At 39.7% G+C, this 18,764-nt stretch overlaps 1 protein-coding gene across 1 annotated transcript in view; it reads left to right on the forward strand.

Moving 5' to 3' along the window:
• Positions 1-18,764, forward strand: part of shoc2 (SHOC2 leucine rich repeat scaffold protein) — a 117,778-nt gene that overhangs the window by 61,365 nt on the left and 37,649 nt on the right. Inside the window, exon 4 of the mRNA XM_078565180.1 lies at positions 15,544-15,674. Coding sequence (XP_078421306.1) covers positions 15,544-15,674 — 131 coding nt within the window. The remainder of the gene's footprint in view (positions 1-15,543; positions 15,675-18,764) is intronic.

The raw sequence follows: 18,764 nt of genomic DNA on the forward strand, positions 1-18,764 counted from the left end.
TTGCTGTAGTATTAGAGTGGATCACTTACCTTTTCACCTCTGGGGCATTCAAATCCAGAACTGACAGATGGGATGAAAGCCTGCAATCTGACTGACTCTTAAAGCGAAACTAATTTAATCAACTTTTTGTCTGATTATTCTCCACTAACCCATGTTACACTTTCCATTACCGAGGTCCTGAAGTGAAAAAGAATAAATTAAGCTATAGGGCTGGACATTTAATTTTTAATATCTGAGTTAGGGTTTTCACTGTTTATGGGGAAGAAGAGATAGCAAGTAGTTTTGAGAAACATTGTGTGGGAGGAAAGAGACAGTGATGGAGACTCCTGATTTTTTTCTTGAATTGTTGCCTAATGTTCCCTCCACCCTCTTCCAGTCCCTCGCACTAACAAGTTTCTAATTTTTGAGCACCTAGTATTGGGATCAGTTATAGCACAGACTAGAAGTCTCAGCAATATTGATGACCCTGACTTCAGTAACATAACCAATTGCTGCACCAAAATGATTTCTTCCCATTTCTCCAAGCCAGCTGACATGACTTTAGACACAGCCAAATTACATAGAATTTACAACACTAAAACAGACCATAATAAAAGCAAAATACTGCAGATGCTGGAGACCTGAAATAAAAAGTGTGCTGGAAAAACTCAGCGGATCTGGTAGCATCTGTGGAGAGAGAAACAGTTAACATTGAGCCCAAAATGATTCTTCTTCAAAACTTCAAAGAGGAGTCATACTGGACTTGAAACATTAACTCTGTTTCTCTCTCTACAGATGCTGCCAGACCTGCTGAGTTTGTCCAGCTTTTTCTGATGTTATTATAGCAAACAAACTATTTTGCCTAAGTGGTATGCTTATATTTGTGCACCTCACAAGGTGCCTCCTACCTCTAACCACATCCTACTATACCATTTTCTTTCACACTTAACAAGCTTCCCCTTAAATGCATCCATGATATTTGTCTCAATTTCTCCATATAGTTGTAATTTCCATATTCTAACCACAAATAGCAGTGAAATTATAGGTAGTTCTGTATCAGACCTACATCAATGGAAAACCTAATGGAGATTGTCCAAGCTCATTTTGACGAAGAACCTATTAGCTAGCAGAATGAGAATTCTCATTCCAGTAGTCCGGGCTACATTCGAATGCACCTTGTTACCAGAGTTGAATAGGTAACATGCTAAACCACTGCATAACTCAATCTCCAGTTTCAGAGATTCCAGGTTTCATGAAACTTTGCAATGTAATGGTTGCACAATGGAGGAGGTGATTGCCTGCAAGGGTGAAAAATTATTGTGTAGAATTGAACTAAATAAAATGCACAGAATTGAACTACAATTTATTTCTACAATTTATTTTCTTATCTTGAGTTTTTAGGTGAACTTTAGTGCTGAATCCCATTGTTTTTTTTTACTGTATTTCCTCCCTTTTTGGAGTCCATTACTGGCATTCGACTTCCCACAATTGATCCTTGTATTATGTGCATTGTTTCTTTTGTAATCACAAGTAACCAACAGTCTTGTTCAACTTTATGATAGAAGGACAATTTCCCACCACCCGAAACCAAACTACTTTTCAACAAATCTGCAAGTTGTTGTGGATTCTAAACTAACTTGTGCATGTTCACCTCTCCTCCTTTTTCCTCAAAACCTATCTGTTTGACCAAGCTTTAGATCACCTGTCTTAATATCTCTATGCAGCTCGGTGTGAAATTTTACCTGATAGCGCACTCTCCTGGGAAACACCTTAGGACATTTTGCTACTTTAAAGATGCTATACAAATGCGAGCCCAGTCAGTGAAGCCCATTTAATTTTAATTTAATTTTAAAAAGTGCAAATTGTTTTCTCTCATTACTATTAAATATGTTTAGTGTTCACCAATACGCTTAGTACATATTGTTGGCATTAAGCACTTTTGTGTTAAACACAGCAAAGTTTAATGTATTTTTCCTTAATGTGTTTTAACCCCAACTTTGAATCATCTCCAGCTGTACAAACAGTATTTTCTATTTCCAACACCATGCTTGAGAGCAGCTGAGGGTTCCAGTTTAGAGCTGAATATCTTCTACTACTTTTGACCCATGTCCATCAGGAACTGGAATGTGCCCATCCAAAATCTCATTTCACTAAGGACTCCTGCGGCCAACTGGGTGCTTTGACATGTACTTTTTGTACTCCAGCTACTTTAAAACCAATATACACAATGGGACATTTTATTATATTGACGCTATGTAAATGCAAGTTGTGCACAACCCAGCTCCGGCTGGCAACGGATTTGCAGTGCGGTTGTCCGTATCATTTATAAAACTTTTAAGATATTCCATGATATTTTCTGTTGCTTTAAAAACGGGCAAGAACCTTTATTCTCGAGTCAAGATTTTTTTTTCCTTTTCCGTTTTTACATTGAGCCTCTTGTGTTCACTGCTTCCTAAATATTATCCTACTTTTAGGTCACCTTGCTCCACCTGATTTGTCCAGAAGCAGGTCAATTGTGCTTCCAACCTTCTTGGAGTTTTGAAGGAAAGCGTGGTCCACAACACTGTAAAAAAATAATCTCCCCTTTCATCCCAAACATTTTCCCTATCCTTGTGTATCTTTGGATAATAAAAATCTGAATTTATGCATCCATTGATATATGCCCTGAAATTTGTCTTTATTTCCTTTCCACTGTTTAGTCTGTAATATGTACAAGGAATGGGATTCTTGATGTTTCATATCTTAATCCTCCGATTCTATTTGGAACCCTTATCTGTTTAAATCATTGTGCTCTTGCATGACAAAAATCCTTAATTTTTAAGAGTTAGCTTGGTCTAGGTTTCTTTAATTCTATCGTAGGGCATAAAGATTTTAAAAACCAGTTTAACTCTGAAGAAGAGTCATACAGACTCAACGTTAACTGTGTTGCTCTCCACAGATGCTGTCAAATCTGCTGAGTTTTTCCAGCTATTTTTGTTTTTGTTTCAGATTTCCAGCATCCGCAGTAATTTGCCTTTATCTTAACTTGACATAGTTTTACAAGAGTTAAATAGTTTGTGTGAGGGCAAGGCTAAACCATTCAACTGAAATATGCACACCTTATAGGATTTGCTCAAATGTGTTTTTGATGTTTTTAGAATTTAATGTCACTTGATTTTGGTCACTTTTTTTTAAGGACAGTATTTAATGGCCTTTTGTTTTCAGACCAGCTAATGTACAGAAACTCTTCAAATGTGCCAAGTAGCTTCTCTCGATGATGAGAAAAGTAAAACCGCTGCATAAGAATATTAAAGCTTCACATAGTTTGAAGCTATTTATGTTCTATTATGTGTTAGGTAAGCCTGACTATTACAAAAATGGATTACTGGTAAGAATTTGAGTCAGCTGTAAATATGTTGTATTCCATAATGTCTGTGTAGACCTTACTTTTATAATTGATTCCCACTGTCCTAAAATCATTTTTATGGTCTATTAAAACAATGCAACTCTTAATGATCTTGGCTGGATTCTTAATCTCATTCTACTTAACATTAGCCAAGGCTGCGATCATAAGCTATTTTATTCCACCAAGAGGTGAAATGTACAAAGCAATAGATATGATGAGTCACTAGCAAAGTATTGAAGATGTTGGAAATCTGAAATAAAAGCAGAAAATGCTGCAAATGTTCAGCAGCACCTGTAGAGAGAGTTAACATTTCAGGTCATTGGCCTTCCATCAGAACAGTGTCAGGCATGATGAGATTTGCTTAGCTCAATTGCACAATTTATTTGTCTTGTTCTAGGCCCCATACTATGAAATGACAACACCCATCCATTTCCCTCTCCTTTTTAAGACTGCTTAAAACCTACCACAGTGCCCAAATTTATGACACATATTAACATTTCCTTTTTGACTTCCATCCATTTTTTGATTTCCCCTCAAGTGTTTTGGGGTGTGTTTCTGCAGTAAAGGTGCTATGCAAATGCAACTTGTTGTAATATTGATACAAAATAAAGAATGCATAATACAATCTCTCTTCAGTGTTTGCCTTGCACAATTTAAGCAGAATAATCTCTGTATTCTGTCCTACAATCCAGCATGTAGTCTCTTGCTTTAGCAATCTTCCCACAATATTTACCTGACAGAATGAACGTATCTGTTTTTCAAAGCTTGACTGGTGTCAGATTTTAATGAAACTGACTAACCTCTTTCTACACATCCCCCTCCCCCGATAGCAGAGTCCACAAATGTAATTTAGCAATGACTGTTGTGAAGTTTAAATGAATGGTGTTGCTGCAGCATCTGTGTGCATTAATGATTACTGAAATGTCAAATTATCTTGCATTGTGTCTGGGAGTTTTGGGTTCAGTCACCCAATCTGAAAGTGAATACAGCTTTCAATCCAGCTGTCCTGTGAATTTAACTGTAAAAACATGCTTTTTATCTTGATAAGATTTTAAAATAAGTCCTGTTTACATTTCTGCAGTGTAGATACATGAACATTATATAAATTCTGACTTTAATTTGTTTTAATGCATTTATTTGGCAGTTTGACCACTTTCTTATTACCTTTGCACCTAAAACTAACTCTTCCTTTCAAGCTACCTATATATATGCTTGCTTTAGCTCTACCATATTAGCTTAAATCCTCTCTCATAATTCAACTTGCATCATCCACCACCCCCCTGCCCCCCACCACAATATCCTTAAGTAGTGGGGTGACAACCTCTTGTAGTGTATACCTTTATACCTTTCCTCTGCCGTGTAATGCGGATTATCTCCCTCCTTATTCTTGAGCTCTACAACTTGACCTGAGACACTTCTTACAGCCTTGGTTGTCCTTGCTGCTCATAGTTTTCTGAAACTCTCATACATGAGTTTTGCATACATATTCACGCTGTCATTCAGTGCTAAATGGACTTAAAGGACTTGAGAACAAATAAAGCTGACTATGCTTCAGTCCCAAACTGCAGTTAGAGCAACCTATAAGACTCAGTTGATTTTTTTGCTTTCCTGGCCTTTCTTTATTTGATTTTCTCTCACTTATGTAATTTACTTAAATTCTTTCAAAACAGGCTACACAATTTGTGCATACCTACCTGCTTGATCTTGCAGATTCGATCCCACTCTTAACTCCTGTTCAGACCAAATATGTTTTCCCAACTTCTTTGAGTAAAACACTGAACTGAGTTTCTGCTCAGTCAGCTTTGTGCAATCACATTAACATGAATTGATATAGTGACTTTCAGAAATGCTTCGGGGGAAAAAATGCTCATGTATATAGTTTAAATAAAACTTAAGGAATGTAATGTGAGGATTAACATAAAACACAAATACAAATAATCCTTCTGAACCAAAATGTTACGATGGATGGGTGTGCCTTGATATGCCTAATAGAAACATAGAAGTAGGTCATTCGGCCCTTCAAGCCTGCTCTGCCATTCAATATGATCATGGCTGATCCTCTATCTCAACACCGTCCTCCTGCACTTTCCCCATAGCCTTTGACACATTTAGAGTCCAGATCATTTAAGTGATCTTTGAGTGCCTAAATGATGAAGCAATGTGTGGTGAGTTATTTTTTTGACATTTTTGCTGTGAGTTACATTTGTCTGCCTTGCATTTCTAAACCAGCTTCGTAATGTAATGTCAGACAAATCTTTCTTTCATTGATTCATGATGTGTAGACATCACTGGTAAGGCCAGCATTTATTGCCCATCCCTGAATGCCTTTAAGAAGATGGTGGTGAGCTTCTGCCTTGAATTACTGTAGGCTGTGTGGTTAAGGTACTGCCACAATGATGTTTAGCAAGAAGTCTGGATTTTAAGTAGCGACAGTGAACAATGCCTTGGCCAATCATAGTCAACTTGCCAACCAATCGACACTTTCTCCTGTAGTATAAATTGTGGTGATGATTTGAAATTTGACTTTCTTACATTTGTCATGATGTGACAAAAAGCTTCGGCAACATGCCTCTCTTTTCAGCAGTACTAATATATTTCTAAGTCAGGGCTGGTGCGTGACTTGGAGGGGAAATATAGGTGGAGGTGCTCCTGCTGCACTTATTCTTCTAGGTGGTAGCGGTTGTCTGTTTTTGAAATGCTATGGAAGAAACATTGATGGATTGTTGCGGTGCATTTTTAAGTGGAGCACTCTGCAGACATCGTGCAGGGTGGTGGAGAAAGTAAATGTTTAATGGATGGGGCGGCAGTCAAGCAAGTTGTTTCGTCCTAGACGATGTTGAGTTTCTTGTGTTGGAGTTGCATACATCCAGATGAGTGAAGAGTATTGCATCACACTCCTTGTAGATGGTGGAAACACTTTGGGAAACCAGGTGGTGAGTCATTTGCTGCAAAATACCCAGTCTCTGACCTGATCTTGTGTGACACAGTTGGTACTTGCCACTTAGCAGCCCAAGCCTGCATGTTGTCCAGGGCTTTTTACATGCAGGCATGGACTGCTTCATTATCTATGGACTTGTGAATGGAACTAACAATTTGCAATCATCAGTGAACATCCCCACTTCTAACTTTATGGTGGAAGAAAGATGTGCGGGCCTAGGCTCTTGTGCTGAGGAACTCCTGTAGCAATGTCCTTGGACTGGGTTGATTGGCCTTCAGCAACCACAGTTATCTTCTTTAAGAACATAAGAACTAGGAACAGGAGTAGGCAATTCAGGCCCTCGAGCCTGCCCCGCCACTCAATATGATCACGGCTGATCTCATTTCGGCCTCGACTCTAATTTCCCGCCCTCTCCCTATAACCTTTCAAACCGTTACTAATTAAAAGTCTGTCTATCTCAAATTTATTCAGCGCCCCGGCATCCACTGCACTCTGAGGTAGTGAATTCCACAGATTCACGACCCTTTGAGAAAAGTAATTCCTCCTCATCTCTGATTTAAATCTACCACCCCTTAGCCTAAAACTATGGCCTCTCGTTCTAGAATGCCCCACAAGGGGAAACATCCGCTCCACGTCAACTTTGTCTATCCCCTTTAGCATCTTATATAACTCAATCAGATCTCCTCTCATCCTTCTAAACTCTAGCGAGTATAGGCCTAAACTGCTCAATCTCTCCTCATAAGACAAGCCCTGCATCTCTGAAATCAATCAAGTGAACCTCCTCTGAACCGCCTCCAGTGCAACTACATCCTTCCTCAAGTAAGGGGACCAAACCTGTGCACAGTACTCCAGGTGCAGTCTCACTAGTGCCTTGTACAGTTGCAACAACACTTCCCTATTTTTATACTCTATTCCTTTAGCAATAAATGCCAAAATTCCATCTGCCGACTTTATGTGCTATGTATGACTCCAGCCTATGGGGAGTTTTTCTCTGGTTCCCATTGACTTCAATTTTACTAGGCCTCCTTGATGCCACACTCAGTCAAATGCTGACTTGATGTCAAAAGCAGTCACTCTCATATTGCCTCTGAATTCGGCTGTTTCCCCATTGCTGAGAAAAGAGACACGTCAAAGCTTTTCATTTGGCATTCATCAGGACACTTCAAGAATACCAATACGCAGGGAAAACAGCAATTTGTACTATATGAGAAGAGAGTGCTGATTGGTTGGCAAGTGGACTCTGGTAGAGGCGTTACCATGGAAATGCACCAATTGGTGACTGACAGTTAACTGCCAAGCATTGTTTGAAATTTAAACCAGGCAGATGACCCTGATTGGTCAAGGGATTGCCCCGAGGACTGAGCCAGTGAATGACTGTGCCTGTTTCAGCTAAACAAAACAAGTGACAATGTATGTACGTGTTCTTTCTGTTTGCAAAGAACAGGGCCCTGTGTATTAATATATGTAGCTTTCAGTACATGCAAATGCACCACACAGAGTCCAACTGACAATCTTGAATTGGTTGTCAGTGTAATTGTTAGCACGCTGAGGGATATTTAGCATATATTGTCCAATCGCAGAATCACCTCTAACGTTGGAAACTGTGTTTTAAGTTCCGCAAGCATGGGCTGGTTGGATATGCTCTGTACCTTGCCCATTGAAAACAGCGGCTGAGACATGCTGTTTGATACGATTCGCCAGTCTTTGCGACATGCACCCTATATACCTAGTATCGCACTGGCACTGAAATTCATATACCACATTGCTGATTTGTGCGATAGGCAGAAGGTCCTTTTGGCTTGAAGGCAGCATCCTGTTCATGGAGAATACCACTCGTGTTGCTACTGCATAGTAGCAGCGTAAAACAGCTGGCTTCACCTATTGTTCAGATTCGCCAGATGGCTGTTTAATTGTCCGTCACCTTTAATGAGTGGATGCAACAGAACTGCAGAGCTTTGATCTGACCTAGTCGGGGTGGGAGCTTTGTAAAAGACTTTCAGGATTGCCCTTAAATGGCAGTGAGTGGGGTCTGGCTGCGTGTTTTCATGTAACAATCCAAGCTTGTGTTGAGTCTCTGCATTACTAACATTCTTATCCTAGGGTTTTGTGCCACAGTATGATTGGATTTGCTTGCCAGTGCTTTCGTTATTTTGTGGCTTTTCTCATTTGTAATAATTAATGTGTAGGGAGATGATTTTGACTATACTGATGTCCATTGTTTAATTATTGGCAGTGAAATTGATGAACAATAAGCTGTTTGTTATTGCAAAATCCCAGTGCCTTCTATATAAGTGTAATTCACTAATCACTTGATCTAATATTAAAAAAATTCCAATTGCTAGCTTTTTCACAGATTGCATCAAAGTTACTATTTTAAGTGAAGCATATTTTACCCATTAGTGTGCCGTGGGCAGATTTTCAACAAAAGGATTGAACCACATCAGCTGTTTGGATTTCTGTCTCTCTCTAGAATTCCACGCTATGGTGTTGAGTATTTCAAATTATTCTTCTTGAATGGTTGATTTTGGAACCTTTTCTGTACTTCAGGGCTTAAAACATTTACTTTGTCTGCAGATTGCAGAATACCTAATTGCTTGCTGTTTATTTTTAAGCTGAGATGAATAGGTTGTTGAAGTTAAGTCGTATGACTTTCAAAAGAGGATTAATATTAGTTTGTATTCTTAAACCTTGGCTTCATTTAACAGTGCTTGATCATCATTGCTTTGCGTAAGGGTTTTTGAGGATAACTGGCTGCTGGTAATGAGAAACCACTTGTGGAAACACACATGTTGTTTTCCCCCACATGTTGTGTTCCAGAAAATCAACACATCTATTGTAGTTTATGCTAACTTGATGCCTATGTATTTGTCATTATTTAGACAATGGAATAACTTGTGCTGGACCCTAAAACTCCTTAATTTAAATTATAAACTGTATATATAACTGTGGTTAATTGAAGATGCCTAAAAATGGTGTACATGAGATCCGAATGTGACATTGTGTGTATAAAAGTTTTAGTTAAAGGTAAGTGTTCCAGTGTAAATGTTTGTGTTTCATAGTTAACTAGCTGAAATCTCAGAATAACTAAAAAGTTAATAAAATGCAAGAGTAGAAATCTGAAAAGGGTATTGAATAATTGCATCAGCACACTGCATTATACCTTCAGAACTTCTTTGAAAAGTGCTCAGTTTGGTGGAATGCTATTAATTTGGCTTTAGAGGCCTGAAACCTGATTTACTCACCTTGAGTCAGTCCCATGTGGATATTAGGCCACAACGCAAAGCTGCTTCTAATTTGGTATTAAGTTAGCAGGTTCCGGGGCTACATAGGCTGATGCTTAAAATGTCACAATGATGCTATCAGCAGTAGTCTGAAAGTGGTGATGTTAGTTTACCCCATGGCTAGCTGTGTGTTCTGTATGCTTGGCCTTACCTGAAATGAGGAAATGTTCTATTTTCCTAATGTTATAATTCCTGAACTTGATGAATGTAAATGTTTGGGATGCTAAGGAGGAGAAAGGCATCTCAATCTACTGGAAGGACATTAATATTCCCTCTGTACGTAACTCAAGCTGATTGACTATCTGACTCCTCAACTCCCATCAGAAGAGTTAGGAGCTCCCAGGACTGGAATACTGTCAGGATCACTATTCAGAATTTGTTTTTTTTTTGGTCTTTTTGAAATATGACATGAACCTAGGTTAAAGCAAAATCTACATTGTTTGCAGACCGGGAACTGCCAAACTGCAGCAATTATTTTCCAAACTGCAGCCAATGGCTGTACAGATGTCACCGATCAAGAATTTGTCGCACAACTCTAAAATTGCAGGAGTTCAGTAGCTTTATTTAAGGAATGTTCTTGAACTCTTGTCAGACTCGCAAGCGTTGGCTTTTTGCTTGCTTACTGGGGAGGCTCTGCAAAACACTTATTAAATTAATTTAGATGCTTTGTGTTGTTGACCAACCAGGAAGCAAGAAATTTCAGTTCTGTGATGTGTGTACGTGAGACATCTGGCTTGAAAAAAATCTTTTACACCTAAGGTAGTAAAAGCAATCCATGCTATCCAGGCTACTGAAGTTCCTGGGTCAAAACGAATGTGGTTTCTGGTTTGAACTTTCCTGTATGTTTAAAGATGTTGCCAGAATAAGAACTTCTATGTAATATGTTAAAGACGATATGGTATGTGAAGAACATGCAATTTGAAAAATCAAACAATTATTGGTACTATTTATCCTCTATTGGCATTTGTGATCTAAATGAGTTGAGTTTGTTTAAAATTTTAAGCGTTGGACTCTGTATTCTTGTACTTTATAGTTTACCCTTCTCCCCGACACTATAATAGTGCAAGCTTTCTCCAGATACTTTTAATGGGGCCACAGCAAGAAGGCAATATTAGTAGACCAGTTTTCTCTGAACTGGATCCAGCGTCCTTGTGCTTGCAGTGTCTGGTAACATGCCAGGATTAACAATTATCATTTTTGTTGTGAAACAGGCTGTTGGTGATCACATGATTTCCCAAAGTTTTCTCTCACTCTTGATTAGACAGTATGTGCTATACCATCAGACCAACGAATGTAGGTTAAAAACTAAATGTTGACTTGCATGTAAGAGGTAAAGCATACTTTTAGTCTCTCAAATAGTACCACTGATCACTGACCTTCAATGACGTGATGCTGTATGAGTGCAATTCCTATGTTGGCGTATGGAGTTCAAAAGTTACTTCAAAGCTAATGTCAAAATATGTAATATATATTTCAAACCAAATGTTCCCTAGCCAGAGTTGTAGAACAAAGATTGAAGAATAAAATCGATCATATCATTTGACTTAGCAAATACTTATCTAGTACAACTTGGTCAGTACCCAATGCAGTGTCTCTTTATAAAAGCAAAATGCTGCAGATACTGGAAGTGTGAAATAAAAGCAGAAAATGCTGGAAATACTCAGCGGGTCAGGCAACACCTGTGGAGGGAGAGAGTTAATGTTTCAGGTCGATGACCCTTCATCAGGATTGAGGAAAGATTGAAATCTAATAGGTTTTGAACACGTGAAGGTGGGGAGGGAGTAGGAGGAAGAGCAAACGAGAAGGTCGGTGATACAAGTGGGGGGGTGGGAGAGATTAAATGACACAAGTTTGTGTGATGCAAAAGCCAAAGGGAGTGGTAATGGATAAAGTAAAGAAACAAAAGATATGTCCAAATAAGATGTGAATGGCTGGACAACAGCCATCTGAATGTAAAGTGAAAGAATGAAGAAAGAACAGAGGAGGAAAAACACGAAACAAAGTAAAGCAGAGGTTATGATCTAAAATTGTTGCACTCAATGTTGAGTCCAGAAGGCTGTAGTTGAAAGATGAAGTGCTGTTCTTCAAGCTTTTGTTGAACTTCATTGGAGCACTGTAACAAGCCAAGAATAGAAAGGTCAGAGTGGGAGCAAGGTGAAGAATTAAAACCACAAGTTACAGGAAGCTCAGAGTCATTCTTGCAGACTGACCGGAGGTGTTCTGCAAAGTGGCCCCCAGTCTGCATTTTCTCTCCCTAATGTAGAGGACCATATTGTGAGCAGCAAATACAATACTAAATTGAAAGAATTACAAGTAAATCCCTGTTGTTTCGCTTGGAATAAGTGTTTGGGCTTTGGATGGTGAGAAGGGAAGCGGTAAAAGGGCAGGCGTTGCATCTTTCCTATGGCACGTTTCTGTGCAAGCAAAGAGAGGAGGAGTGTTGGGGGTGACTGAGGAGTGTATACTTTTTTTTTAGAAATTTGATTAACACATTTCTGGGAAATCTGAAAATGCTCAGGTGATTCATTTGATACTCATCCTGAATGCTACCTTTGTGTAATCATATCCACCAAGTAGAAACTTTCATGACCTCCATTTGCTTTAATATTTAGCATTTCGAGTATTGGTGTCTAATTTCCAATTTTTTGGACTTGATAAAATTAATACTTCCTCCATACAAGATAACCAAAAGGAGAAAAAGACAAAGAACTCGTCTGGCACTGTTCATGAGCTCAGGATATCCTAGAGTACTTTTTGAGATAGTTATTAATGTAATGTAATCAGTTTGTACATGGCAAGGTCCCACAAACAAGCAATGTAATGATGACCAGATGACCTCGCTCTCATGATGCTAGTTGAGGGATAAATGTCGGCCAAGACACAGAGAACTCCTCTGCCGTTCTTTAAAAATACTGTGGGGTTTTTACAGCCAGATGGGGCCTCAGTTTAACTTCTAATCTGAAAGGCGGCCCCTTTGACTGGGCAACACGCCCTCAGTACTGCACTAGAGCGCAGGTGTAGATTCCTTAGGAGTGGGTCTTGAACCTGCAATAATCTGACTCGGGTGAGACTGCTACCAATTGAGCCACAAGTGATGCTAGTTTATAGATTGGTTAATCTTCACAATTTTTCTGTTGAAATATTTAAAACTTCTGCAGTGTTCCCCATTTTCCACAAAATGTTATCCTTTTAGGTCACCTTGTTTGCTGACATTCTACCTCGTTAGGTAGTTGGGCTTATATCTAACTTTTGAAAAGATGTTTTTAAACCATTTTGAAAATCACGTAAACAGGAAATGGTCAATTGCACTCCTTGACAGATATCTGAAATCAGTTTTTGGTTGATAATTTCACAAACAGCATTTCCTGTGTGCTTTGAGCTGCACAATATGAAAACCTTTTTGCACAGTCTTGTGCTTATGTCTAGAAATTGCATTATAACTGCCATAAATTAGCAAAGAGCTACAGTAAATATTTTCATGAAAGCTGTGTATTTTGTTTTGGAAACCACTGCACACCTCTACAAAGGAAAAGCAAAAATTTGTTATGCTGCTTTACTTTCATGTTGGTAAAATCACTAATTATCTGGTAGCTCCATGCTTCAATCTCTGCTCGATGCTGACTTACAAGATTTCAGCTGCCAGCTGTGACTTAGTTGGTAGCACTCATCTGAGTCAGAAGATTGTGGTTTAATCCCATTTCAAGAATTGAGAGCACAAATCTAGGTTGATGCCAGTACTGAGTGCTGCACTATCAGGTGCCGTCCTTCAGATAAGACATTAAACTGAGGCCCTGTCTGCCCTCTCGGGTGACGTGAAAGATCCCATGACACTATTTTAAAGAGCTGGAGAGTTATCCCTGAGCCCTGGTCGATACTTATCCATCTGGCCAGATTCACGTTGCTGTTTGTGGAAGCTTGCTGTGTGTAAATTGACTGCTGTGTTTCCTACATTGCAGTAATGGCTACGTTTCAAAGCACTTTGGAACAAACTAAGGTCCTGAAAGGTGTTATATAAATACAAGACATTTTCTTTTTTCAATTGGCAGTTATCATAGTGGCTGGAAATTTAAGCAAAATAATTAAAGAAAAATTTTGCTGCTGGTAATTATCTATCTGTTACTTCCTGCTGGAAAGTTTGTATGGAATTTGAATGAGTGCAGAGGAAATTTGAAAGAGAATTTAGCGTACAGTTGTGACTTTAATACTTTCATCCTTTCTCCTAGTAGAAGTTTAATTTATTCTTATCTCCAGCAGTGTATTGATTATGACCTAAACACACTCTAATTAACATGTATTTTTAAATGAATATTGATAGCTGTCTTGATGCTGATGTGGCACTGGCTAGACTGAGCAGCAGACAATTAAGAAGTAATTCAGCCTAATTTTATTTAATCATATATTGAGTTGGGATGCCCTGACTTGTGTTCTGTTGGTCTGAACCATTATTGAAGAGGGATATAGGTTTAAGTAGGAAATAAATTTTGTTACAATTGTTGCAAAATTTAGCATGAATACAGGTATTGGCACAGCAATTAAGGTTAAAATAAAAACAAAAAACTGCGGATGCTGGAAATCCAAAACAAAAAATAAAAAATACCTGGAAAAACTCAGCAGGTCTGGCAGCATTGGCGGAGAAGAGTACAGTTGACGCTTCGAGTCCTTATGACCCTTCAACAGAACTAAGTAAAAAAGACTTAGTTTTACTTAGTTCTTTTTACTTAGTTCTGTTGAAGGGTCATGAGGACTCGAAACGTCAACTGTACTCTTCTCTGCCGATGCTGCCAGACCTGCTGAGTTTTTCCAGGTATTTTTTATTTTTTGTTTTTAATTAAGGTTAAGATGTTATGGTTGATTTTGCAGTTTGGATGATACTAAAAGCAACAATGCAGTTTAATTTTTTTTTTACATCGGTTAGTTTTAATCTTGCAAGATCGAAACATATCTTCACATTGCACCAAGTTATTTTTCTAAGTTGTAAGCTCTTTTGGTTAATCGTAGATGGGTTTCGGTGGTTTTAAATAAAAATTGCATTTGTGAAAGTCGGGTCATGTTATGTGGGCCGGTGCATGACTACACAGGATAAGGGTTTAAATAGCAGTTGCCCAAGAGTTGTTCTCGATGGGCTGACACAGGAAGAGGAGGCTAGTTTTTTAAGAGGGGTAAATTGTAGGGTGAACAGTAGTGGTCTTTTACAGAAGAGGGCTACTTTCTCTAGTCAGAAAATTCTTTGGAGATGTTGAAGAAAACAACAGCCACAAAATACATTGAATGGAAAATTGTAACTCCTATGTGAATGGAAAGAATACTGAGTTTATTTCATAACTAGTGAATTTGATTTGCTAGCCTTTAGTTGGTGGAGCTAAGTATCCCTTAAGTCACTCATGAAGAATAGTTCATTACACTCAATAGCTCATTGGGAATGAAGGGTTAATATTAATCTTTAAAGCCAGGATGTTTTTAAATTAAAGGATATGATCTTTTGGGTGAAATCTCATTACAACAGGTTCATGTAATCTTGGAAAGTTACTTTAATGAATAAACATCAGAAGGGAAAAAAATTCATGGTTGCTGACCCAGTTAAAATACTCATGCAAAGAGTCGGTGCGGGCCCGACAGCACTGAAGGAGGTCATTCAGTCTGTAACCATTCTGATTTTTCTATGATAATGTATAGAACCCACAAAATATATGTTGTGTTTAAAATATGCCAATGTAGAACAGTTGTAAGTAAGTTACAACAAGTTTAATGGTGGACCACTTTCAAACTGACTTATTTACACACAGCATAAGTTAGCAAGTTGGTATTGTGGCAGTGAGATTTGAACTTTGTACCTTAATCAATTTTTTTCAGACTAAAAGGCTACGTATTACTTGGTGTAAGATGTACTGTTCCCCACCTATATGTACACAGAAATTGTAAATGACTGATATGACCTAGAACTTTAACATTCCTTCTTGCAGGTAACCTGTCCAGTCTGAGTCGCTTGGGGTTGAGGTACAACAGACTGTCAGCTGTACCCAAATCATTGGCAAAATGCAGTGAGCTGGATGAACTTAATCTAGAGAACAATAACATCTCAACATTACCCGAGGTAAGAAATAGATAAAAATTGCTAAAGCATATTTTTATTGGAGAAACTTGACAGTCTTCCCACCACATCTTGATACCATGAAAGAATTTTTGGAAGCAGTTGTTTAGTAACACGATTTCAAAAGTATAATCAGTTTTAAGAAAACTTGATTTAAACTTGGGTACATTTGCGAGCTAGCACCTCAAGTAAGAGAACAGAAGAAAGTGATGGCCCATGAATTAAGCTAGATCAATAATTGTTAAATGTTTCCTCCTCCCCTGAAAGCTGGAGGTTAGAAATATATACCATATTTTACTACTTCACCTTAAACAGCGACAGATTTCCTGTGGCATTGCAATGAATCAGAGGATATGCTGTTTTTATAACAATGATGTTATGCTGTTATGTGTTATCAAGGCCACTGATTTACACTGAGCCAAATCAATGCTCTGTGTGACGGTTTTTTTATTTGTTTACAGCATGTGGACATCGCTGGCTAGGCCAGCATTTATTGCCCATCTCTAATTGCCCTTGGGAAGGTGGTGGTGAGCTGCTGGCCTGAACCATTGCAGTCCATGTGGTGTAGGTACACCCACAGTGCCCTTCGGAATGGAGTTCCAAGATTTTGACCCAGCAAGTGAAGGAACAGTGATGTAGTTCCAAGTCAGGATGGTATGCGGCTTGGAGGGGTACTTGCAGCTGATGGTGTTAGCATGCCTCTGCCTTTGCCCTTTTAGGTGGTAGAGGCCGCAGGTTGGAGGGTACTATGGAAAGAGCCTTGACAAGTTGCAGTGCATCTTGTAACTGGTAGACACTCTGCATCGGTGCTGGAGGGAGTGACTGTTTAAGGTGGTGGATGGGGTGCCAATCAAGTGGGCTGCTTTGTCCTCGAAGGTGTCATGCTTCTTGAATGGTTTTGGGGTTGCACTCATCCAGGCAAGTGGAGAGTATTCCATCACACTCCTGACTTGTGCCTTGTAGATGGTGGACAGGCTGTGGTGAATTAACAGGTGATTTACTTGATGCAGAATTCCCAGCCCCTGACCTGCTTTTGGAGCCACAGTATTTATATGGCTGGTTCAGTTTCTGGTCAATGATAACCCCCAAGATGATGGGGAAATTCAGCGATGGTAATGTCATTGAATGTCAAGGGAAGATGGTTAGATTCTCTCTTGTTGGAGATGGTCATTGCCTGGCACTTGTGTGGTGTGACTGTTACTTGCCACTTATCAGCCCAAGCCAGAATGTTGTCCAGGTCTTGCTGTATATGGACACGGATTGCTTAGATATCTGAGGGTTCTTGAATGATGCAAAACACCCCCACTTCTGACCTTAAGATGGAAGGAAGGTCATTGATGAAGCAGCTGAAGATAGTTAAGCTGTGGACACTACTCCGAGGAACTCCTGCATCAACATCCTAGGACTGTGATGATTAACCTCCAACAACCAGCTTTCTTTGTGCTAGGTATGACTCCAACCGGTGGAGAGTTTTTTTTTCACTGATTCTCATTGACTTCAGTTTTGCTAGAGCTCCTTTGTGCTGCATGCAGTCAGATGCTGCCTTGATGTCAAGGGCAGTCACTCTCAACTCACCTCTTGAATTCAGCTCTTTTGTCCATGTTTGGACCAAGGCTGTAATGAGGGAGCAGAGTGGCCCTGGCAGAATCCAAACTGAACGTCAGCGAAAACGTGCCTCTTGATAGCACTGTTGCTGACCCCTTCCATCACTTTGATGATTGAGAGTTGACAGATAAGGTGGTATATGGCCAGGTTGGACTTGCCCTTTTTGTGCACAGGACATACCTGGCAATTTTCCACGTTGCCACGTAGATGCCAGTGTTGTAGTTGTACTGGAACAGCTTGGCTAGGGGCTTGGCTAGGGGTGTGACTACTTCTGGACCACAAGTCTTCACTGTTGCCCAAATGTTGTCAGGGCCCCTGGCCTTTGCAGTATGCAGTACCTGCAGCCATTTCTTAATATCAAGCGGAATGAATTGAATTGGCTGAAGACTGGCATCTCTGATGCCGGGGACCTTAGGAGGATGTTGAGATGGATCATCTACTCAGCACTTCTAGCTAAAGATGGTTGCAAAAATGCTTCAACCTTATCTTTTGCACTGGTGTGTTGGGCCCCCTCATCATTGAGGATAGGGCTGTTTGTGGAGCCACCTCCTCCCATTAGTTGTTTAATTGTCGTCCACCATTCATGACTGGATGTGGCAGGACTGCAGAGCTTAAGCTGATCCGTTGGTTGTGGGATCTCTTAGTTCTGTCTATCACATGCTGTTTCTGCTATTTGGCATGGAAGTAGTTCTGTGTTGTAGCTTCACCAGGTTGACAACTCATTTTTAGGTATACTTGGCATGCCCTCCTGCAGTCTTCATTGAACCAGGGTTGATTCCTGTTCTGTTGAAGAGTCACATGGACTCGAAACGTTAACTGTGTTCCTCTCCGCAGATGCTGTCAGACCTGCTGAGTTTTTCCAGGTATTTTTATTTTTGTTTTTGCTTTGATTCCTCAGCTTGATGGTAATGGTAGAGTGACCAATGAGCCTCATGGTTGCCCAGTTTTGAATGCTAGGTCTGTTCAAAATCTATCCCATTCAACACTCTGGTAGTGCCATACAACATGATGGAGAATACCCTCAATGTGAAGATGGGACTTCACAGTCCGCAACTACTGTGCGATGGTCATTCCTAGCAATACGGTCATGGACAGATGCAGCTGTGATGAGGATGAGGTCAAGTAGATTTTTCCCCCTTGTTTTCTCCCTCACCATCTGCCGAGGACTCAGTCTAGTAGCTATATCCTTTAGGATTTGGCCAGCTCAGTCAGCAATGGTGCTACTGGGTAGTCACTCTTAGTGACGAACATTGAAGTCCCCCACCCAGAGTACATTCTGTGCCCTTGCCTCCTTGGTGCTTCTTCAACATGGAGGAATACTGATTCATCAGCTGAGTTGGTAGTAATCAGCTGGAGGTTTCCTTACCTATGTTTGGCCTGATGCCATGAGACTTCATGGGGCCTGGAGTCAATGTTGAGGACTCTCAGGGCACCTCCCACCTGACTATATACCACTGTGCCCCGCTACCTCCGGTAGTTCTGTTCTGC

Source organism: Cetorhinus maximus, chromosome 20 (assembly GCF_964194155.1).
Source record: "Cetorhinus maximus chromosome 20, sCetMax3.hap1.1, whole genome shotgun sequence".
Taxonomy (NCBI): domain Eukaryota; kingdom Metazoa; phylum Chordata; class Chondrichthyes; order Lamniformes; family Cetorhinidae; genus Cetorhinus; species Cetorhinus maximus.